The sequence below is a fragment of the Anopheles moucheti genome, chromosome 3 (assembly GCF_943734755.1).
Source record: "Anopheles moucheti chromosome 3, idAnoMoucSN_F20_07, whole genome shotgun sequence".
Classification (NCBI taxonomy): Eukaryota; Metazoa; Arthropoda; class Insecta; order Diptera; family Culicidae; genus Anopheles; species Anopheles moucheti.
In genome coordinates this window covers 62,409,692-62,434,515 of record NC_069141.1, presented here as the reverse complement: position 1 = coordinate 62,434,515, position 24,824 = coordinate 62,409,692, and the positions used below count along the sequence as shown (strand labels likewise).

General features: G+C 42.5%; 1 protein-coding gene and 3 non-coding genes across 4 annotated transcripts; 3 read left to right on the top strand and 1 right to left on the bottom strand.

The window, feature by feature from the left end:
- Positions 1–11,802: 11,802 nt before the first annotated feature.
- Positions 11,803–12,559, bottom strand: LOC128302895 (uncharacterized). The gene is made up of 2 exons (XM_053039742.1): positions 12,440–12,559; positions 11,803–12,309 (listed from the first exon to the last, which is right to left on the bottom strand). Exons 1-2 carry the CDS (start codon positions 12,557–12,559, stop codon positions 11,803–11,805), a joined length of 627 nt encoding a protein of 208 aa, XP_052895702.1.
- A 253-nt stretch (positions 12,560–12,812) lies between these two features.
- Trnam-cau (transfer RNA methionine (anticodon CAU)) lies at positions 12,813–12,884 on the top strand. Its single transcript has one exon. It is a non-coding gene; the product is annotated as a tRNA-Met (tRNA).
- A 4,281-nt stretch (positions 12,885–17,165) lies between these two features.
- Trnam-cau (transfer RNA methionine (anticodon CAU)) lies at positions 17,166–17,238 on the top strand. Its single transcript has one exon. It is a non-coding gene; the product is annotated as a tRNA-Met (tRNA).
- Positions 17,239–18,509: 1,271 nt separating this feature from the next.
- Positions 18,510–18,581, top strand: Trnam-cau (transfer RNA methionine (anticodon CAU)). The gene has a single exon. It is a non-coding gene; the product is annotated as a tRNA-Met (tRNA).
- Positions 18,582–24,824: the final 6,243 nt, after the last annotated feature.

The following is a 24,824-nucleotide window of genomic DNA, read 5'->3' as shown; positions in this document are numbered from 1 at the left end:
ATCGATAGTTACCGAGGGCCCGGATATTGGCAAGCCTTCGCCGAACACCACCGCCACTTGACGTCGCGAGCACGCGCGCCACCCATTTTATGGCCGCCGTGATGGATGCTGGGTGTGAAAGGGGGTATATGGTGTTGCAAAAAAAAAAGCGGCCCGGGCGACGTCACACTTGTGCAAAGTTTATTGGACCTGAGCGCCGCCACTCGACCGGGAGGGGATTTTGAGTGCTCGGGAGTGTACAGTTCATCGCGAAAACTACACGCCCGACACGGTTGCCCGGCAGTAGTTACCAACCACCACTTCACCGTACGGTTTTTATCTGAAGGGTGCCGCCGTTCCGCGGCTCTTGGGTGGCTTTATACAATGTCAGCAGGGTGGTGGACTCGTTGCCTCTGTGTCAATATTTACCCGGCTGGGTTGGTGACTAGATAAAGCGGTTATTGGCATACGCTTGAAAGTGCCGTACCGCCATGTCCGACAGTGTTAATAGACGAGGCTCAAGTGGTGTTTCGGGATGGATGGCTTTTGGATGGAGTGATGTAATCTACCGTACACCTGCCCTACGGTAGTAAGTGGTCAATAATTGATAAGTTTAAAGGTGTTACTAGTTAATAACTTCAAAATAGTAATCAGCGATTTAGACACCACCATGTTCCAGGAATATTCCATGTGATTGTTTGTGGATCTTCAAACGTTTTGTGTTAAATCGATGTCATTTCAATGACATGTCCAACCTGCTACATGGCTGCGTATTTTATCGTATTGGAATAAAAGTCATGTTAGGAGTTCATCTTTTAAACTTGCATGTGGCCTGTACAGATACAGGTGTATGATTGATCTTGCTGCTGGATGATTGTCTACGAGCTACTTCAATTATTTATCGTATTTTGCCGTGCATAACGACCCCCCGTGTATAACGACTCCCTAGATTAATTATCCAAGAATTTTGGAAAAATGATTTAATTTCTTTTTTTAAAACAATGCGAACAATTTTATTGTTACATTGAATTTCGAACATTACAATTCATAATACTCTTTCATATCGTCCCCGTCATCACTATCTTCATAAATTGCATGATCCTCAGTCCCATCACGATTGTTACTGATTTCGCATTTTTGAAAGGATTTGACGACATTCGCTTCGCTGACTCCTGACTATGCAGTCCAGGTCCTGATTATGACCCATTTTCAGATCGCTAGAATGGAGGATTTTTTATTCTTCCTGAAGGAGACGAATTCGAATCAGCCCCTTTTATCCACTTACTCCATTCTTTGCGTATCAAACCCTTAAACGGTAGTGGTTGCAGCAAACTGGTTAGACCTCCAGGAATGACTTGCAGAAGCGTTTTGCTTGAGCAACAATTTGTTTAACTTCTCTTGGTAGATGACCTCTGAATGTATTCAGTACAAGCATTGCTGATTTTTCATAAGAGCTCCAGGTCCCTTGTTCCTAACATTTTTAAACCACAGATTCATCCTTGTTTTATTCATCCATCCTTTTATTTCAACAAAACGACCTTTAATCCATAAAGCTAGAACGGGAAAGTTACTACCCTTGTATAACAACCCCCTTAATTAGACTTTGGTCACTTTTGACCTAAAAGGGAATCGTTATACACGCTAAAATATGGTACTTTATGTGAGCAAATTGAGAAGCATTTTGATCTTGTGAAGATTTCCAAAGCGTAATCTTTGTTTAGATCTCCGTCTGATAAGCCCTCCGTAGACTTCAACGTGTCAGTTCCATTTCATAATGGTACACATATAAATTAAAGTTATTATAGTAGCCCACTTCACTCCTTCTTTATTTATTTCCATTGAATTTTCTTTATGATCATAAACCTCCAAGCAAAGCTGTGCCAGAACTGCTATAAATGTTTGTAATAAACAACCACACGCGTAACCATCATCATCAATTTTCCCGCACACCAAACGTTCCCAGGCATTCGAACCAACCCGAAAATCACGTCCATCGCGACAAAACACATCACACTAATTGCTCATTGCAAACCGATCACCACAAACACAGCCCGGTGCACGTTTTTTGGTAGAAAACGAAGAAGCTTCACATAAATTGCGCCCTATCCAGACGAACCGATACGGCCGTTGACTGTGCCGAAAAAGATCGTGTTCAAATTTACGCTATCAATTTGTATGATAATTAATTAGCACTTCGACCAGCCCGGCGATCGGGTCCCGTGTCCTAGCGCAAGGGCTCGCTCGGGGCGGGGGTAAGGCTTTTATTGCGCGCGAGAAGAAACCGTGTGGCGGTTGCCGTAGCTGAAAGGCGACACTGGTCAACACGATGCCCGACGCTAAATGGTGTGGGAATGCTAATTCAATTTATCACCTTCATTTTCATTAACGAGCGAGTGTACGCCGGCTTGTGGTGAGAGTGGTTGGAAATTGATTTTTTATCGCCCCCTGTTCGGGTGCAACGCCAAGGATGGTAAACGGTAACACTACGATCTCCATTAGAAAGCTTTACCGTGCGAGTTTCGAGGATCGATCGGGAGCCGACTGCACTGCGACGGCATACTTGAAGAATTTTCAGCAACAATGTAACCTTGATGCTATCCAAAATGCAGCTGCCAGCGTTTGTGTCCATCGCTGTTGGACTGGTGCAGAAAAGGAAATAATTTCACCTTAATGCGCATTCCACCAGTGGCAAAATACCCCAACAAAAAAAAAAAACACCGTTCCCATGCACAAACTTTCAGCAGCTTTCAATCGTACGCAAACTGGTACTGATTTGCGTTCCAGGCATTTCCTTTGGGAATCTGGGATGGATCATAAAATAATGATAATGTGTTTTTCATTTCACGCCTTCCGTGTGTGAGACGAGTGCATCGCCTGGATGGCCGAAATTATGCACATTAACGGTGTCATTAATGTGCCGCCAATGGATGCAGTCAATGGATCTTCTGTGTTTTGCCGGCAATAAACCCATGGACGTTAAATTGGGTGTATGTGTTAATAAAAATGCAAAATAAAAATAATCAAATGGAGGTAATGATGCCAGACTGGTCATCTCCGGAGTGAATACGGCCGTTGGATACATTCACTATATTACCCTGACGTTTTCTGACGCAAAATTGGACATCTGAGGCCGTTGAGGAGTACCTCACTTAAGGATGTAGTAGATTAAAGATTATAGCAAATCGAAATAGAAGAAATGTTGAGAACAGAATAAATAAGCGAAGCGTATTTTATATAATCTTTGAAACTTACGTTTCGTGCTTAAATATTGGTCCTCCTACTACCATTCTTTCAAACTTCTTTCAATTTGTTATTGTATTTTTTGTTACAATATCTGGAGTCCAATAAACAAAATTTTATTAGCGGAAAGGTTTGAAATTTAACACGCTATCGATTTTACTTTCGGAGAAAAAAAACATCTTAACTTTCCGATGCTTAACGTAGTCACGTCAATTATAGCATCACTTTCAATTTTATGGCGCTTTCCAGCGGTCAAATTATAATTTCCCTCACGATCAATCGCTCTTCCGATATGAACGTGTAGAACTCTAGCATTTTGTAGCGCTTCAAAATATGTAAAACATCAACCAAAAACTAAAACATGAAACAAAACGGGAAAAAAGCCGCAGTGGAGCAGTTGATCGGGAGGGCAGGGGCAGCCATCGATCATTAATCAATTACATAATTTATCACTGCATCGCATGGTGGAAGGTGTGGTTCGGGCCGAAAGGGTTTTTTTTTTATCGGCAGGATCGTTCACCCTGCAACTGGTGCACTTCTGAGGTGCACCTTCGGGATGGAGACCAAAAGCGAAGATGATAAGGAAGCGGGACAACACAGACTCGAGGCTCGAAAATGGGGCGGAATAAAACGTGTGGGTCGCGGCTCTTACCGATGATAGCAAACATTGAACGGAATGGACCACGCGGTGAATGTCAGCTCCGTTGTTAAGTGCATTCGCGCCGCGTACGATGCAACGCTGCAATAGCGATCATTAGCGACTTAACACCTGTATACGAGTTTCGTTGCAGCAGCGAAAATGATCGCTGATGATGGGAACCGAGCCAACATGTAACGTTTGTGCATGAGATCATCATTTGCATACGGAACGGTTTTGGGAAGGTAAAGAAAGCATTTGCGTCTATAAAATCATCATATCCCGATGGTGAATCGTTTTATTGACGGAAGGAAAAGTTTGTTACTGTCTTCGTTCTTGTCCCTCTGCAAAAGGAGAATTTATCGTAGTAATGTGATAGCTATGTGCGTATTTTATAGCACCGAGGTGAAATGAATTTTAGAGTGCACCTAACTAAAAACAGGAAATTATTAATAAGGATTTAATTTTTAAATAATCCGCATGTAAATGTATATTTACCATTTTACTTTACTGTGCATGTCGCATGTTGAATTTAATGAAGAAGCACTTAAACTGAAACTAGAAGAGTGAGTTAATGATTCTGATGTCACCAACTAAATTAAAACTGTAATCTAGTTATTGAATCGATTTTTCAGTAAGGAGTCATTCAAATCAGGCATCGACACCCAAAAGATTATCGGGCGTAATGAATCCTCGTGTATGCATAAATGTCTCCGGAAACATAATTTTAAGATTATTTATTATATTATTATACTATACTTAATTATACTTAATTATTATTATACTTAATTTTGCTTCTGAAATAAGATTTTTTACAGAATCTTTGAAGATTCATGAATCTTTGCAGTGAGGAATCAGATTCATTAATTCATTTAAATGATTCACCCAACATTACAAAATAAATAACACTATGAAGTATTTTAAACAAATCTAGCATTGCATTCAAAGATGTGTCATGGCAGAAGAAGGGACTTGTCATCATCACCATAAGCATCTCGATGGTTCAAGCAGCAGTTTCAAGAGGTGTAAATTATTACACATCATTTAAAATAAAACCGACCAGTCATTTCTTATCAACGCCACGGTAAAGCTTCCAATAGTCCTACTTTAATATTAATGACCATTTCTCGTACAATAAACGTTTTATTGTACAGTTACAACAGATTAATTGCAAAAGTAGTAGAAGTTGACAGGCGCTATCTTGGTTACAGTGCAAGCTTTCACCAAGAGCAGCCACTCCTCAAAACCGTTTTCCTCCCCAAAAACCGTGTGCAGCATAATCGTTTCGGAACAACCTAAACACGAACCGCACAACAGCTTAACGACTCACAAAAACAAAACGGCTACCCATGTAGTGGTCGTGTCCCCGGGCCGAAAGTGTTCGCACCCGCTCGGAAAGCTTTAGCGCACGATTAATCCGGAATAAATCTTCCCAGCGAATGGACTTAGCCTTCGCACTGCGCAGCACTACTAGCGCGGTAGTTGCCGAAAAACCAAGAGGCTTGTGACGATTTATGCGCCGAGCCTACCCGGCCCGAACGCGACAGGGGTACGTTCTAAACCATGATCATAAACTACACGCGCGCTTGCCTTAAAATGGCATCTCATTTACCCCGGACGATCAAAAAGGGGTGAGTCTCAGCAGCGATCAGGCTTAGAAATCCTTGCCCATAAAGTCGCTTCGCTTTTCTTTGTTCGGTTCGCTAACAAAACTCACCAAATCATGCCCAATGTGCGTTGTGTTTCTTGCCTGTATTTTTGTGTTGTCTTATAATATCTCCCACAATCCCATGAACGTAAACTAATCAGCGCACAAAGTGACACACTGGCGGTTCGAATGAATTAAACGCTCTTCACACCCTCGCACAGTTCGCGGCCGCCTCTAAAGTTCACCGTTGGTGTGCGGACCCAAACTGTCGCCTATTTTGCGTTATCTATCGTAACGATCCGGTGCGGTCTGCCCCCGGGGCCAATCCTGTCAATAAAACGCCATAACGGATGAGCCTTCCATCAGCAGATCCTCGCGAAGTAGCGCATTACAATAATTCACCCTTCCCTGGAAAACAGAAAAGACGCTACAAATGTAAAGCGTAGTACGACTTCACGATGCTTTCCCACCGGCCAGCCGACAAAACAACGGAGCCCGCGTAAAATGTCACCTGGGTCAACCGGTGAAACAAATTATCGACCCGTAAGTTATGGTGCCCATTATCGCACACCAAAGTGCGGCAAAAGTGCACCCTCAATGGCACGGTAGGAATCGGGATCTTCCCGCTTGAAGTTTTGAGATCTTTCTCCTCCATCCAATGGGGGTCGGCCCCAACGGCGCCTTACACCCACTACACAACCCGATCGATGTTATTTTCATCGACCGACTGGTACCGTTTGATTTGTTAAGATCGCTTCACTGCCCGGTTTTGCTTTACCCTCTTGATTCCTTTTTTTTCCTTTTTAACTGCTTTGTCTACACCCCGACAGCGTTAGCATCATTAGAATAATAATCTCGGCGGGCTAATAAAATGGGGTGACGTACGCTACGGCCCATTGGCGGTCTCGTGAGACGTGTGGCATAAATGAGTGTTCCCAGATAAGCCCGACAAGGCCCGACTACCGATAAAACACCGCAGCACGTTTTCCGCTCGGCCGCATGGGGCTTCTTTCGATTCTCTCCGTAAGAAAGATCAAACATGCAATCGTTCTAGGGGTTGAGATCGCGGTCGTTGCATGATCGCAAGAAAAACGATTTGTCCGATCACTTGTTACATTTAATACGTGTTTCTTTTTATTGAAAGGAAATAATTAATAATATTGATAATGACGAAAGAGAAAACCTACAAGTATTCATTTAAAATTTATGCATTTAGTGCTAAAGTATTTAGTAATGATACTACCCTGGGAAAAATTCAACTGCTTTCTCGCGCTGCCAATCTGTCAGTGCATCACATCTCATCAATATTGCATTAGATATACAATATAATTTTAAAACATTTACACTTATATACTGGAAACATTTTTTAACAAAAATCTCCCAGAATCTCCAATTATTATTATAATTTTATCGGGGTTATAGGTTCACGTACTGGAATTTAAGCCATTTATGGTTTCTTTACAGACTAACTGAAAAATATTAATGCAGATTTTGAAATTCATCTAATTTTCCGTTTCATGTTACATGTGAAACTGATCCAGCATAAAGCTTACGCTACTGATCTCTATTGTTCGGTTATACAACAGTGTTTTACAGGAGTGTCATTAAGAAAGCTTTGCAAAATGTAAAACGTAAAAAGATTTTAAATCTACCTTCACCTACTTCAGTTTAACTTGCAAAGGACCTAGAAATGGCTGCAGCTTTACCATTAACACTCGGAACCCCTGAATTTCATCTTAATTGTCCACCTTCACCCTTTTTACGGCGAGAGTTGAGTGACCTCCAAAAGCTTCACGTTGAAGATAAAAATTCTCATCACCACCAACCTTTTTCTCCCGCCGGCAAATTTACACCATCGACATCTGATGACGGATTGGGAATCAGTACCAACAGCATCGTTGATCGTTGCAGCAAAATTTTCACTCACCCCCGTTTGCACTTCCACCCTTTGACCGTGTGGCGACCCGGCAAATTGTGGCAATAAAAGCTACTGATGTAATTACAGCGCCACGTTGCCGGCGTATGCGTGCAGATCAAAGCAAGGCAGCAACCGGGTGACGCCTGGACAAACCGCTGCATAGGGATTCGTTACACCAGACGTGACGGAACGCATACCAGCTGCATCGCAAAACTGCGGCCCGGTCAAAGAGCGGCAGCTAAAATCCGTTGCGCTTTTCGGCGAATATTTCCACGTCAGGGGTGCGTTTTGTTTTGTGGTTTAATTTGGTAACGTTCTGTGCATGATGATTACGACCGATGGTGCGTTGTGTCGTCGTGTGTGCGCAGAATTTTGCAGAGTGTGGGAAAATAGCACGGCCATTTCGTTATATATTGCTATAAAAGCTTAATGGTCGCAACATTCCTTTCGAAAGGTGCAAACAGTCTAAATATTACTGAAACATTCACTAAAGCCTATTAGTAAAATTTTATCTTCATCTTCTGAGGCATATTGTTCCGTTAGTCATCGATTTTACCAAAAAAAAAAAGTCCCACAACTTTCCCATGCATATTAATTGTCCAACCACATTCATCTACATGCCCACCGTTATTGGTTCGATATTATTACTACACACCAAACTGTCTCACTGCTACTCCTCAGATTACAGGTGTTTAAGTACCAGTTCACTAATCATAGGAAAGAAAAATGCCTCCGATAAACTAACAACACCCCCGGTTCACTTCGTCAAACACTTATTTTTCATCGGGCTTTCAACCCCAACCCCGCCAAACCGGAGCCCAATCTTAAATGCCATCTTTTCAATTGCCTCACTCTCGAAATGCTCGCTATCTTCCATGCGGCCAGGGATGGAACGTGAAAACTCAACCGTACTGCCTAATCTAATCCGTCCACTTCCCCCGAGGATCGCGCACGGTTATTCCCAAGCCTTCGAAAATGACGATTCCACTTTCGGTCGCACGATGGGCGCCGTTTGTCACATAATCTGTTTGCCAACATAAACTCCCCCAAAAGGCCCTGAGGCCTTCTAAACACATCACCATCACCATCATCATCATCATCACCAGTTACTTCGATTGGGCCGGTTAGCAGCGTTTTCCCATTACCGCACGAGCTTATCGCAATGGGTCGGTGGGGAGCAATAATGTGTAGAACTCCATTTCGTCGCACAAGTGGCTCCAACAGTCCATTTTTCCCACACTCGCAAAGTCACGGCCACATTAGACCACCGCCACCCATGCTCCCTACATAATCCCATCCACTGGACGGGGTGGTGGTTATTGTTAGATTTCGTTTGAAGTCTGGCGAACGCCAGCAAGGAAAAACCGGTCGAAACTTATCACAAATCGTCCATATTCCGTGCCGAAATGGCGGTGGCAAAGTGGCACGATTTCCATTCCAAGCTACACCTCGCTTACATTGCGCCCGGCATTTTCGGGAGTTGATCAGCGCATCGGTAGGGAACTGTAAGAGGGAAAAATATTTAGATAAATTATTGATAAAATATAAATTCCGCTAAGAGGATTAACTTTGCTTGGGTTTGGATACCGAATCACGATATGTTTGTGTGTGCTAGAGTTGTGTATGTGTGCGTATTAGTTGAAAGTTCTCAAGCATTGGGGTTAATTTAAAGTGCAGGGATGCATTTTTTCAAGTGGAAGGTGCTAGACTTTTATTGAAATACATTTCTCCCAGACAGTCCCAGCAGCGATAACAAATAAATAAATTAATTAAATAAAACTAATATCTTAAATTAATATCTTGATAGAACAATTGAGCTAACATTCGAAGTAAATGATGAATAACCGTTTTTGATTTATTAAAAAACAAATAAATAATGATTTCCGGTGACCTGGACTTCGTTTCTTGCAGAAAATATTTTTAAAACATTCCCTTAACAACAACAAAACGTTAATATATGGAAAAATTCTTTGTTAAAAGGATATTAAAATGTACTTCTACAAAACAAATAAATAACTATTTATATTCGCAATTATTTATTTATTTAAAAATATACTATTAAATCTCCATAGTTCCATTCATTCACATAAACCTGCATCAAAATGATTGCAGCAAATGTATAGATACAATTCACACTAAAACATTAAGCCATCGGGCACGAAAAAACAGGAGCAAGCGGCATTAGTCTTCATTCGTATCCAGAGCAGTGTGCGCTAATTTTCTAACCCCGATCACGATCTTTCTTATTTGGGGAGTCAATTTGCTAAATTACTAAATTAGACCCCAACCTTCATCGAGTTAGGCATTGTAGCCAGCAGATGGCATTTATATTTTAATTAGCAAATTCTCCATCGTTTGCCACCAGCAAGCGGTTGACCAATCGCAGGATGAGGGTCTGGGATGCCGTTTGCCGAAAATTAATGCCACATCCTGTCACATTGACAACATCAAATTCATTAAGATTTCTGTGTGCATGCTTTTGTTCGCACTGCTTCGCCTTTTTTCGGCAAATCTGCCGACTGCCAGCGGAGAAACGGTAAAAAGTGCGCCATTGAGCGCACCTCGCGATCGAGCTTGATCGAGCGCCTGTCGTAACAGTGTCACCGGCAGTGTTTATAATCCCCGGTACGCGCTCCAGCATCACCTACCGGCGGGTACACACCGTGGCGATATCTTTTCAATGGGTTTGACTTCGATGCTTTGACACAAATCCTGCACGATCCTGGAATATGCCGTATGCCATGCACCGTAGATAATCGGTCCTTTCGGCATGCCGACCGTTAAACCGATTTCCCATGCCTTTCAACGACAGTTTGTAGGTAACAGGAATCGCCACCACCGAATCGGATTCTGGTGGTGGATTGGGTAAAGGTACTTTTTAATGCATGTCAACATAACCTCCGAAGCGGTAGCTTTTAACGCCCCGTCGCATGGTTGGCTTGCGCCGGTCAAGTGGTCGATTATTGCTGTTAATCTGGGTAGGACTCGATCGCGAAATGAACGACAAACAATCCCCATCACACACTCACATACACCCGGTGCCGAAGGAATCCAGGAATAAGAGCTGCTTTCGGACGAGTTCAAACCGACAAAATGAGCGCGGATCCGCACGAGCAACTGGACTTGCGCGGATTGATAAACGGCCGTTAACTACCACCTGCTGGTTGCACAAAGTTTTGCCACTCAAAATGTCACCCAAAATCCTATTTCCCTCTGCACCGACCAATGATGGGTGCAATTTTACTTACCTTAAATTTACGCATTAGTGTTATCATCAATAAAGCTTTACCGCACCGTACCGCGAGCGATTTTTTAGCGTTCGAGAGACATTTCACATTGTGATTTCGCTGCCTTTTTAACTGTTTCTTCGATGTTTTGAGTTTGGTGACATGTTCGCAATTTTTCAGGTGACACTAGTGAGAGATAATGGTGAAAACCATGTGCCGTTCATGTATCTGTTACTTTCTGAAATTAAATGCAAGGCGAGATTTTATGAGAAAAAAAAGATGATTTTTGGGATATTTTGTGGAGGTAACAAAAAACCATGAAAAAAACCCTTCAAAATATCACATTTATTGTCTAAAATTCTGCCGCCTCAAACAAATTTTTTCTTAATTCAGAAGATAGAACAGACTTAATTGAAATCATATATCTGATTTTTTTTTATAAAACCAATACAAAAAACCATACAGTAAAAGATTATTTAATGCAATTCAATGACGTTCACCAGATTGGACTGAGCCCCAGACCGCATCAGTGTCAAAAGTGTGAAGAAAGGCCAACAAACAAACAAAAAGCTACCTTCATGACCCCATTTATGGAATCTGACAAACCCCTGCAAGGCTGGATCATGATTTGTCATGTCGGGCACGCGGCTGGCAACGGATGTGAAAGCAATATCATCCACCCAACATGACTTCTTCACCAAATGAGTGCGTCTTTTTTACATCAGACGACCAGACGACCAGACATGAAGTCGGGTGTTACTTCGAACCGTCAATATTGATTCCTTTGCTTACAATCGTTCCAATAACGTCACCAAACAAAGACAATCCCACTCGAGAAACTGACGCTTTGTATAACTCTTCTTCCTATCCAATAAGCAGTGATGATGTTACGTCTCCCTTACAATCGATTTCCAACTCGGTATATGAGACTAGAGGGATAGAAATATTTTTTATTGATGATGCAACACCCAACCTGTATTGACATATTAGTACTGATCTTTCCGCATAAGATAGAATTAACCAATAAAGACGATCCTAGAAATCAATAAATGATCAATACTACAACGTGCACAACAATCAAAATGTAGAAAACACCATAGTATATTGTCCGAGAATAAAATTATTCAAAAATAAAACATTAAACCTGCCCCTATCAATTTTCTAATGTTTCCAAATCTTTCAAACGCTCAACAAGCTCGCGAATTTCGTTTAGCAACCTCATTCGTGTTTGTCGCTTGCATGTCATGAACTGTTCCGTATGAAGTACTTGCAAATTTTGCTCTCTGTGCGTTAGCTGACTTCGATCGCCATCTGGATGCAGACTTTTGGAGGTAGCTTGCGCACATAGGACTGAATCTATCGTTGCTTCTGGTGGAACTGCTTCACACGGTGCATCCTTAGCCGCATTCGAGTTTTGTACCCATTCAAGTTCGATTTTCTGTATCGATACATCAATCAACCGGGTCACTTCTTCCTTGAGCTCCGCAAGCACTTTTGCTGCACTGCTTGACACTACCGGATTAATCGGGTTCGTCGCTTGAGGCGAACGATTTAGATTTTCGTTAGACGAATTCGAATCACTTATTTCACTATACGTATCGTAAAGGGTTCGATCAACTCCTTCACTCGTACCATAATAAAGGTCGTGCTTGGATCCGCACTGCTCGTGTTTTTCAGGGCCTTGGGATTCTTGTCGCTTTTCGATCGACTTGGATGGTTGTCTCTGTAATGAAGAATTAAAAGAACATATAACAACTCAACAATACCGAATAATAAACTAGCTAGAAAACTCTCACATCCGATCGGGACACTTGCAGAAAGTCTTGCTCCGGGATGGAAAAGACCCGTCCTTCGTACTCCACAATTACCTTTTTCCCAACACTTCTGATAAGGTTCATTGCAGGCGCCATGACGTTGAACTCCGTTAAACTTGAAAAAAATACTGCATACAAATGATCCGTATCGAACAAGACCGAAGCAACGAATGATTGAATCGACGTTGTGTACTTTGATGAAGCAAGGAAATTTGAATCGTTTGGGAATGCAAATTCAGAACAGCTTTCTTGGATTCCATAAGCTTAAACATACAAAACGTGTACGTAAAAAAATTGCTAATGCAACGAAATTCAATTTAGTAATGCATCATATGGCCCAACGCTATCGAGCAGAGTGGCGCAGTGGAAGCGTGCTGGGCCCATAACCCAGAGGTCCGTAGATCGAAACTACGCTCTGCTAAATCAAAGAAAAACGTCTTCTTTTTTATATAAGGGAAAAAGTTATGCTTTACATAATACATAAAGAACATAACTATTGTTAAAAATGATTTTATTAAATTAGTTTGGAAAAATTAGGAAAAACAGAACTTACTACTTGTAATTATTTTATCGCGTTTTTATCGTAGTTAATTGATAATTATTTGAGCCTCAATTACACATATTAAAATGAGTGGGGTTCGTAATATGTGTTAAGTATATTTTGCTTATAATTATTGAACTCTAGTATAATTTTAATTGTGTATATTAATTATAATAGTGAATAAATGTTGAATGTAGCCTGTAGACTTCCCCCGACTAAATCACCCGCTGTAGTACAATCACAATGAATTGTTAAACACAAACAATGCGTTAAGCTACGCTAGTGACAGATCGCACGTATTTGCATTGTAAAAGTGAGAATCTGCTACAAAAGTAACGGGCAGTCACCAAACTGGAAGCTCACCACAGAACAATCACTGAAGGCAAATTGCAAATATACCTCCCGAAAACTCACGGTGCGGTAGGATCAGCCACCGAAGATACGAAGCCACCTTTACCGCGAAACAGCATCCGCCGAAAATAAAGGTAAAATCAGCAAAAGCAAAACAAAACACAACTAGCGTCTTGTTCATAGTCACCGCCGTCTTCGTCATAGCAATCGTTACCAGCGAAAAGGAAGAAAATTAACAAAGGAAACGGTTGCGGACGAACAACGGTTGCAAAAAACTACAAACCTCAGCGAGTAGGATAAAAACCAGACTAAAACTAAAAAAAAACATCTTTCAAAAACTCCAACTCAAAAAAGGACGAAGCACACGCTTCAAGACCCGAGCGGAGAAAATGGGTCCACGACCAAACGACGACGAACAAAAAAAACTGTTGCGAATAAAGCATCCCCCTTTATCCTTCCACCCCTCTTTCCCATTCTTTCCATCGGGAGCGAAGAAATCGCAGCCTCCTTAATGACAACAAGAGTAGAAAGATGTAAGCTGGCAGGCGAGCGACGGTTGCGCAGGTTGCGAGCAAGCAAGGGTGGTGTGTGTGAGTGGACACACGAAAAGCCACCGCGAAATATCATCAGCAGCCGCAGAATACAAAGCAGCAGCACCACCAACAACAAAATTCAATTCCGTACCGCTCCCGTTCCTCGCTCACAGCTCACCGTTGATCCGGCTCCAACTGCTGCAACGTCTCGAGTGATATCGGCGCGCTTCCGCGGCGGATCATTCGCGGCGGGTTCGTCTGGAACGGGTGGACGGAGCGAACGAGCCTGCACAGCAACGAGCGAGCAAGCAACAGCGGGCGAGTCATCTTAAAGGCCGTGAGAACGTTTTGCGATCGCGAGTTCCCAGACTCGTGCGCTCTTTCGTAAATTGCACGCGTCCCGGGCTCCCTTTTGCTCCCACAGCTGACCGACCACTCCCCGATGCGAACTTTGATCTGCACTGTCCGGCCCGGGACGGGATGGTGCGAAGGGTGGGACGAATAAAGTAGGTGGCGTGCGGTTAGAGAGTGATCGTTGGCGGTGATCGAAAAGGGAATCCGTTCCCCCACCCGGATTCCACATCCCCACATCTCCACCCCATCGCGTTCCCTCAACACACATTCGCCACTCGTGAGGCACATTCCGTCTGCGAGCGCGTGTTCACTGGAACAACAATGGCACACGGTGGCTTTAGGTCCGGATGGTTGGCTGCCCGGCGTGTGTCTGCAATGTGCCACCCCTTTAAACTCCTTTCTTTCCATCCGCCATTTTCCCCCCGTAACATGTCACCCTCTTTCGACTCCTTTTGCACCTTTCTCTTCTCGATCAATTCATCCGTGCAATGAACGGTTTTTATTAAGCCAGGGGGGATGGGCAGGGGAAATCGTTGTGCGCCACGGGTACCACTGTCTCTGACCATCTCCACCCGCACTGTCTTCCTCCCTTCCCCCTCCCCATGCACCCACCATTCCTACCCGCATAACAACAAATCCAACGGATGGTAATTCAATGGGAAAGGATCAGAGGGTCTCCGTCGCGGTCGAGTACGAAGCGTGCGCGCACGCTTCCATTTCGAATGCACACAGCCTCAGCGGAAAGCAACCAGCAGCGCCACGATGGCACGATCCGGGCGCAAGCCATATCGTCTCAGGGAGCCGTCGGGCGCAACCAGTACGTGACTTAGTGTGTCCGTTGTGATTTCGAGCATGGGAAATGAATCACTCCGAAAGAGACTACTGACCGCGAGACATGACCGATTGAAGTTGTTGAAGCCCAGCAAATGGATACAGTGTTTGCAAGAAACATTTGCTACAAGATAAGTAATATCTAATTAATTGAGCCTGACTATTTTTTCCTTACGACATTCACCCGAAAGCTTTTCAAAACACTTTTTTTGTTCAAACTCTAAACCAAATAATAAACATTTGCCAAATTTCGTTCGACACATAACACTAGAAAGACCTGGATTAGGAACGTGACCGGACTGGTCCAAATGGCTTCTTAATTTTAAGATCGATTATTTAAAACTCCAATGTACCAACCGTTTTATATTTGATTCTTGGTATAGTTGAGTATTTTTAACATACAAAATTTCTTTAAGTTCATAATGATTTTCCATACAAAAAATACAGCACGTAGTATAACTTTATGGACATTCTTTTCTAATTTCTTGAAGATTATCTTGAGGAGGTGGTCATAAAATACATTTTAAGCCCTTACTTATTTTTTTTGTAAATCATTATGGAATGACCCCATAACATTAATTTTCATATACCAACACCATTTTACCTTCAGAAAATTTGTCAGTTTTAAACCAGCCAAAATGGCTTACTGGTTTTTCTAGTGTTAATGCATTGTAATTCCGCACTAAACATGAGATTATTAAATAGACGATTGTTTATATAAATTTCCAAAAAATACGTATACATAATTTGTATAATTTTTAATAGAAAAATCAGTCAACAGCCATGACAAATCAAATTGTTTCTCACATGTATCAACTCAACTCATATATCAGTAATATTTACATCTATTTAGTTTTAATTTGTGCAAGCATAAAGAAAATTGTCGTTATTCAACTATCCCATAGTATTATAAATAATCATTAATTGCATCAAACATGAGCTGTTCTTGTATACAAAGTTATACGAAATTTACTTTAAGTATGTCATCAGTTTTAGTTACTAATAATAGTACTTAAAAGTAGCATAATTAGGATTTTATTTAAATTAACTAGAAACACTACCTTTTAAACGAATGAGTTTTCTTTTCATCAACACGTGATCGAGATTATTTAGCTGACTCAAATAAAGCACGTAATCCACTGTACTTCCACAGTGCTTTTTCGCGCATACATGCCAAAACTAAGATACCAATGTCATAGCAAACAGCCATTGCGCAGGATGAAGTGATTACCGGCAGTCGGTATTTGCAGGTCAGGGAACTAGCCATGTCGGCCACAGCCACTTACGGCAGCAAGTTCAAATTACCGCCGGCCATCACTCCACTCAACCAGCTTCTCTCAATCAACCATAATCTAGGATCGACCACGCGAATATGTTTGCGTCTCGGCACACACCTCTTCGATGCTAGGCAAAAAAAAGGGGCACGCGCTAGCTTCGCAAGATGATCGCGCTTGAACGGTTCGTAGCGTAGCGCAATTCACTTGATCTGCTGGCAGGACTGAGCAGACCGGTGGGGCAACTGGCGAAGCGGCAAGTAGCGGTATCTTCGTTCCCAGGCTTTTGCAAGCTGCGGAATGGCGCACGCCCGCCCTCGGTTACGATGCCGTGAGACCACTTCACAGTGCCGGTGGTGCAGTATGCGGGGTGTGTGTGCACGATTTATTCACCGCTCCAACCGCCACGGACTTCTTCGGCAGCCGGCGGATGACTTTCCGCATGGTGCCGCGTGCGCGAATGCGGTTTGCGTGGTCTCCGGTCGGCAGACGGAATGTGGTGACCCCGGGAGAGATTATTAGGAAAGGCTGAACGAGTCGCCCGGGCACTCGTGTATTTTGCTTCGTTTATGCCCACCGCTTGCGTTTCCGGGCCGGGGCAAGCGGCCGTATAAAGTTATTCATATTATTATCTAATTTATATACATTGGAAATTGGTGCGCACGATTTGTGCATGGGGCGCCTCGCGATGTAGGTCGCATTGTTCGTGAAAGAAAAAAATTCTAACTAAAGGACAGTGTACAATACTGGTCCAGATGGGTTAGAGTTGGCAGATGATTTAAGAACGTGCTGCAAAAATAACCAACACTTTGCATGTAGCCTCGATAGCGCAGTCGGTAGCGCGTAAGTCTCATAATCTTAAGGTCGTGAGTTCGATCCTCACTCGGGGCAGAAATGCTTCCTTTTGGTTTTTCGTGGCAACCAGGTCCATTATAATATAAAAAACCTAAAATTAATTATTCTACTTTGGATCGACGGTGTTCCAATTTCTAAACGGAGAAATATTTCATTTGAATTATGTTAATCTTGTAATACTTTATTTTTATCGAATATTTGTTTCTATGTCATCAGAAAGTTATCACATAATTAATCAAACTAATTCTTACATGCTGGTCGCAACCTTTCCTTGCAAAACACCCATTCTTCATTACCACTAAATTCAAATCGCAACTTCGCAATCAAGATAACTTGACCTTCATTCGAAACGAAAAGATACGGACAAAACAGTACTTGGGCGGTGATATTGCCCTTTTGCGATCTTACATACATGACAGCATCGCGATGTCCGACGCGACATATATGAAGAGTCCGCCAAAAATTTCACCCCTGTCTTCATTGAAGCAGCATTCCAACGTCCCGATCGGACAAAATCTAACCTCACAACCGGCATGCTCCATATGCAACAAAAACGACGACGAGGCGGGAAAGGAAACGCTCTTATCTCGCGACCGCCGACGACAGACAAGCTCTCCGGCGAGTTTTCGCCAGTCAGATTACGATAACGGCCACGTCGGCCACGAGCGGGAACCCCTAATGGACAAACTCTGTTCATGGGTGAAATCCACCACGGACCGTCAAGTTCATCTGCCCGCATCTGCCAAATGCCAATGGGATCTCCTTCGCTTCTCACCATTCCCACCGCTGCTCATACACCGGAGCCGCGGGTAGTGGGCGTTACTGGGACAGGGCAGCGAACACATTGCCTACCATGCGGCATCCAGCGTACGAAATATTTGGCACATCCCAAAAGGACGCATTCTGGAGGCTTGTCCAGACAACTGAAAGAGCTGTCAGTGCGTAAGTGCTCAAAATATCCCTTCACCGGGGGGAAGGGGGCCTTCTTTACAGACTCCCGAAAAAAGGAGTGACCTTTATCTCTGTGCATGCATCCAACCAGGGCTATCTTAATCAGATTGGCGCGTGTAATTTAATGCGCTTTTTGGCACTTTGTGGCAACACGCGTCGTCTGCCCGCTGATAAAAAGAGCATCGCAATCGCACTGTTGTGGCTGATGTTTTCGGCACGGGTTTGCTCTATTTTGAGTAAAACAAAAATGCGTGTGCGCTCTTCCGATCGGCACAGATAATGGGGCATGCGCACACCGGTTCGCCGGTGGGGCTATAAATAAAGCTTCATGAAAGATAGCAGTATCATCGTCACGAAGCAGAGTGGCGCAGTGGAAGCGTGCTGGGCCCATAACCCAGAGGTCCGTAGATCGAAACTACGCTCTGCTATATACGGAATTTTCCAGCGTGTTTGGGGTAAAATTATTTTAAAAAGAGGATACTTATATTATTTTCCGGAAAATAGGTGTTCAATAGGTGTAAATAAATGATTTTATTAACCACATAATTAAATACAAAAATTGTTGGTTTTTGTTAAAATGAAAATTAAAAGAAAATCACATAAACATTCAAAAAAAATCTTGTTGACTACATTTCCCAGCTCCTTCAGTAGAATATTTGAGCATCAATTTTCTATTTCTATTTTATCTTGCTTATTACATTTTTATATTGTTTGCAGTTCATCAGGTAGATTATTAAAATATTTTAACAATAATTAGACATATTAAATATTCCTTAAATATATCAACAAATAGTTAATCGTGACTCATGTTGCACATCACACTCGCATCACACTCCTTACGCTGATCCGTTCCAGCTCAGTGTGTGCTTTGCTATGTTTGCTGCTTAATCCGCTCGTCACGAATGTCTCCCATTGGGCTTAGCATTGCGCAACTGGACGCTATTGCTGCAAACATTATCGTAAGCCATGATAAACCATGCCAACAAAGGCACATTGCACCACGGATCCTGCCAGCCAGCAGGAACGATTAATGCCGAAACGTATGCCGCAATGAACGATGTTTCAATTACAGAAAACATCCCGTTTTCCGAAATGCCGGACGCAAAAATCGTTGCAAATTCATTTATTGTGAGCAAAGGCAACGATCAAAAGCGTATCGCTGCAACCACCGCTCATAATTTATGACAGGTTCCGAAAGTAAATCGGCAACCGTGCGCAAAGCGCCGGTCCGCTTTGAAGTTTGGCAGCACGCGGCAGCATTTCACCCAACGTAACCAACGGCCAGGTTTTTGCACGGTACATCCATTTTTTCGTACTTTAAGCGTACCGCCGTTTATAGAAGGGCATATTTACGATACGGACTGTTACCGAACGTCGATCCATAATTTATGCCTTCCATGAGCTTTGAAGCTTTGGAGGCTGAAGATGAAGTTTTGTAGGTTCAAATGGTATTTGATGTATCCCTCTAAAATGAACATCATTCAAAGAATCATTTTTTGTCTAAATTTTATAAAAAATATAATACCATTTTTCAATACTTCCATTGATATCCATTGCTAATCCCTCGCACATCACCTACAAGATCTGTTCCAAAAGCAAAGGGCTCCACAATCAAAACAAAAAAAATCAATAAAAGGCAACTAAGCGGGCACAATATAAACAAGTTTGAAGATTCAATTAGATTCCTGCATCGAGTGGTACTTGTAAAGTTTATGTCTTTCCAGTTTTCATGAATTAAATATTTTATACGGAGAAAAAATATATTTCATCTCTTGGTTTATGCACTCCCTGCAATTGCAGCGTCGGATACACTTGTCGCTTTGATGTTTTGCCGAGGGTAACCCAACATTTGTTGATCACGAAGTTTATCCTACATCGAAAAAACAACACACCTGATTGAAAATTTAAAAGTAAAAGCTTCGAAAAAGGCTCGATTTTTTTAACTACGAACGTGTACGAAAAACAATCATAAATGGAATAATATTCGTGTTTTATGGCAATCTCACGCTTTAGAGAGTCGCTCCGGACCGGAACTGTTGTTTCATGAGCTGTTAAAACATGATGCCCATAAGCGAAATGTACAACAACCATTGCTTTAAATTGCGTTTCCTCCCCCTCCGAAACGGTGGCCTCCCAAAATGGTGTTTGTATTCGCACCTGATTGCAATACGGCACGAAACCCCCGGCGCACATATTACACCAGGCCCCCAGATCCACTTTCTCTCGGGGAGAAAGAAGAACCAAAAAAAAAACCTGCGTAAAAAACCGTTCAAGTAGAAGGATTTCAAGAAATCAATTATTCGTCCGCAATTAGCGTTCGCACGAAGGATTAAATTGTTATGAGTAAAAGGCAATGAGTTATACGACCTCCATGATACACGTATCATGATGAGGAAGAAAAACTCATTTTAATTACTTACGCTGAATCGTAAACATTATATTGCAATATTCATAATAATAATAATAACTCGAAACCGGTTTAAAATGCGGGAGTTCATTTATTGGAAAGCGTGATACTGCAATACAATTTAAACTATTTTACTTTCCATTCACACTTTATGTAACGATTAATTTGAATTTAATTTTCATGCACTAAAATTTCATGTGGAAAAATATCTTCTCATACCAACAAATGTAGCTCCAATGCCATCCGTTGTGTCGCGTCGAATAAAATATATTGATTGCCACAATCACTCAACGCTTTTCACAATAAATGAACTGCAACATTGCACCTACACGTGTCCTTCAGCTGGTGCGACAACAGCATTAACTATATGAAATTGAAACATTTCACGCTCTTGCTTTGAAGCACGCTTCGGTCGTACTACCTAATCGATAGAACGCTGTTCACTATTGCAATGTACAAATTAATCACAATTTGCCTGCAATTATAAACCCAGCGTGACGTGCGGCACTCATAACGCAACCCCCAACGATCGAATGCTGCAGCTGCACCAATGCAACTCGCTCCTGCAAAACACACACATTCGACGGGCTCCATTCCAACCGACCGTGCGAACTGTGCGCGGTTCGTTTCGTGACTTTCCAGAGCGATCCGTTGAGATGAAAACGAAAAAAAAGGTAACCCCAGACGGCAGGATGCCGCCCACACGGATGCTTGCAAGCTGCATGCTCTTTCGCTTTTCTTCTGGCAGAAAAAAAAGAAAGAAAACTTCATCCAAAAATCGTGCCCTTCGGAATGCGATCGCGAGCGGAACGTCGTATCGGCGATCTGGTAGCGGACGAAGAGCGAGTGCCGCATGCAACATGCAACCTACACACGCGTTCGTAGGCAGCGTACCTTTTCGGTGGTAACACCGCATAATAACCTTTTAATTTTCACCTAACTGCCAACAGTGATATTCTAAATCACACTCTATCTGCAATCATTAGGCGTCGTTAGCGAGGTGATTTATTACGATGTCGCGCTCGATCGTGGCGTGTAAGCTTTGATGAGTGTGTGTGTGTGTGGTTATATGAGTGTGTGTAGGGATGCCAAACAGGATAGATAAATCTGTCCACCGTAACGCGGGCAGAAAGCAATCCACAACCGACAGTACCACCGACAATCGACGGGTGGCCGAAACGCGAACCACACATTTGCAAGACACCAGACATCGACGCGCCATCTTGCTTTCGATCTCGCGAACTGGCCACACACACACACCCACACACAGACACCCCCCCTTTTGGGCACTATCTGCCCCGTTTCGCGGAATAAATTACTATCGAATCGTTTAATCTATTAGCCGCGTGTTGCCGCCTGCCTAATGATGGAACACGCTGCTCCGGCCCGGCGTCTGGGGACTCGACTCGAGACGTGCTGCTATGTGCACCGGTCCGGGCATCGTGATCGTGAACCGACTGACGTACGTCCGTTGGTTGGTTTGTTTTTTGTACCTTTCTTTTGGTACAGGCGGAGGCCACTGATCGGAGCGGTTTGTAGTGTGCTCCCGGTGGGTTTCATTCACTTGGTGCAGGTTAAGATCTATGCTAATAAAGTGATCTATTTATTTCTTCCTGAATGAATTTTCGGTCGCAACGTGACTTAATTCGGGTCATTTGACGTTGACTTCCAATGAAACAGACACTTTTTGCCTCGATACTTACACTGAAGCACTTTTCTTTGAAGGTTTTATATCCGATTTAATTCAACACTTTTATAATTCGAGGTTTTTGTAATAAAAATCATAATTACTATGTAGTTTTATCATTAATAACTCATTCGGGGTGTTCAATGTGTTGGGTTTTTTTTTCATTTGTTTATTTTTAATCCCCTTTCTGCTGCAAGCCATCCACAACATCGACCCCTCCCTGAACCCTTCTTTCCAATCCCTCCGCTTACCTGTACTAATGAATATTAGTAAAAGTAAGCGGATCCTAATCCTTCGTTTGTTTGCTAACTATATCATCCACATTGTTGGAAACAACAATGCTGTGATTGATATAGAAGTCCTTAAATGTTCATTGTAACCTAGTTTCTTGTTTCCTCCATTTTTTTTTTGTTTGTTCTCCTTGTTTAAATTTTAAGTTAGTATTTAAATATTCGTTTCTTTTTTTCTTAATAAATAAATTTAAAAAAAAAAAAAAAAAAATCCCTTTAAATTATCGCTTCAAATTTATTTGTTCATTTTGATCTTTGTACAACTTCACTTCACTGGTCGTATTATTCACTTTTATTGTTATTATCTATATTATTTTTATTATCCATTTGTTATTTACCTGTTACCTGTTTGTTGAAATAATTATTTAATTTATTAGTTAATTTATTTGTATTATTTATATATTTATTGGTTGATTATTATAAAATCTCATACATTATTTATGTTATAAAAAAATAATCCGACTCTATAACCTTCCTTCCAAGTCCCATATCGATCTTTGACTCAAGATATTTGAGCTGCTCCGAAGTCCACATTAACAGTGTATCTCTCGTACTACCCGAAAATTAAGCTGGAATCACGATTTACAAAACCAGCAGCTGCAGATTTAACAACATAGCCGTCTATTTCATTACGCGAATTCGAAAACAAACCATCCAATCGTCCAGCTTCTGTACCGGGATGTGTCTCCCCAACCAAAACAAAAAACAAAACCATCCAACCATCTTCATCCCCAAAATCCCCCGGTGGAATGATGCTGCTCCGTTCGTGTCTCGACCATATCCGCAACAACCATAATGGCCATCGCAATAAACCACGAAAACGGATGTTGGAACGCAACGAAACAACCCGGCATGAAGCATGGAAGGAGGGTCAAAATTTTAAACTTCTCCGAAATCCCATGTCCGTGGCATACTGTCGTGTCTCGCGGTGGTGGCATGTTTAGCTAAAATAAACAATTTTCGTGACCGCCCGAAGGCTACGGACATGACGTGAGCGCAAAGGGGAAATAAACAAAGCCTCCGAAAGCGAGAACGCTTTTCGGAGGTTCTTGCTGGAGCTGGAGAGATTTGGAAACTCGCGCTAAAGCTCATCATCGGTTCCCAGCCGCATGAGGGACCCTGGCGGCGACATGCCACCACGCGGACAGCTGAACCGTGTCCGAATTCCTCCGACATCCCGGGCACGGTCCCGGCGAGCGCGTGAACATGCACCCGAATGCATTGCCAGCGCTTGCCGTGCCGATGGCTAATCTGTCTACGCGGATGTGTGTACACCGTTTTGCTCGTGGGTAAATGCTTCGAAATATTCGTAGTCAGTGTGCCCGTTCCAGGCGCTGTCCCTTTCGGAGCACAACTATTAAAGTAGATTATATTTTAATTAATATTATAATTCATCATCAAACTCTCCTGCTGGGCAAAGTTTCCCAAACATCCTTGACGTGTTTTGGTGATCCCGCTCTGCGAGGACCTGCCTCTGCGAGGGTAAGAGAGTAGAGATGTGGTGCACAAATTGATTTATCCCTCACGAGCTTGCGGGGTTTGAAAATTCAATTTCGCTTCTTCCACAGCTTCCTTTCAAAAACCCCAAATTTCGGCAAACAAGAATTTACAAAACTGCTTCACAAACATTCCTTCCGCCACGGAACAATTTGGAATCTTCGTCTCTTCGCAGGGGTTGAATTGAAAATTCTCAACAACCGTGCGCAAATGTTAAATCCTACGCAGAAGGATGGCGAAAGATGTAGTAGTGGTGTGTGTGTGTGTATTAGTTAATCTACTGTCGGCCGCCGTTGGACCGTTTTCATAAATTGAATAAAAATCTATAAATCTTGCAACAGGGATCTAATTTGCCTTTTGTTATTTACTTTTTGCCACAGTCCTTCGTCCTTCGGTGGTTTTTTTTTCTTCTGTCAGATAGGTTTATAAAAAGCTTATAATAACAGGATCACGATCAACATGCGTCTGCGTCGTTTTAATTCCACTAATGCTGTGGGTTCGTGTGGGGTGTTGCGATGTTCGCAAGTTCGCAGTTTGGGACGGATGATCCGAAGCGATCAAATTTATGCATTTTTTTTTACCCAACCCTTCCACACGTCCAAGGGCTCCAGGTTCACGATCGTTTGATCACGAGACAACGCGCTTCGGTTACGTTATGTAAACATAATCGCGCTCCCTTCCGTGCCCATTCCACGTTTAACCACCCCGTCCCATACACAGTATCGGTACGGATCGGCGGATGTGGGATCGGTGGAAAATTGAATTTAATTTTCAATATGTTGCCCGATAA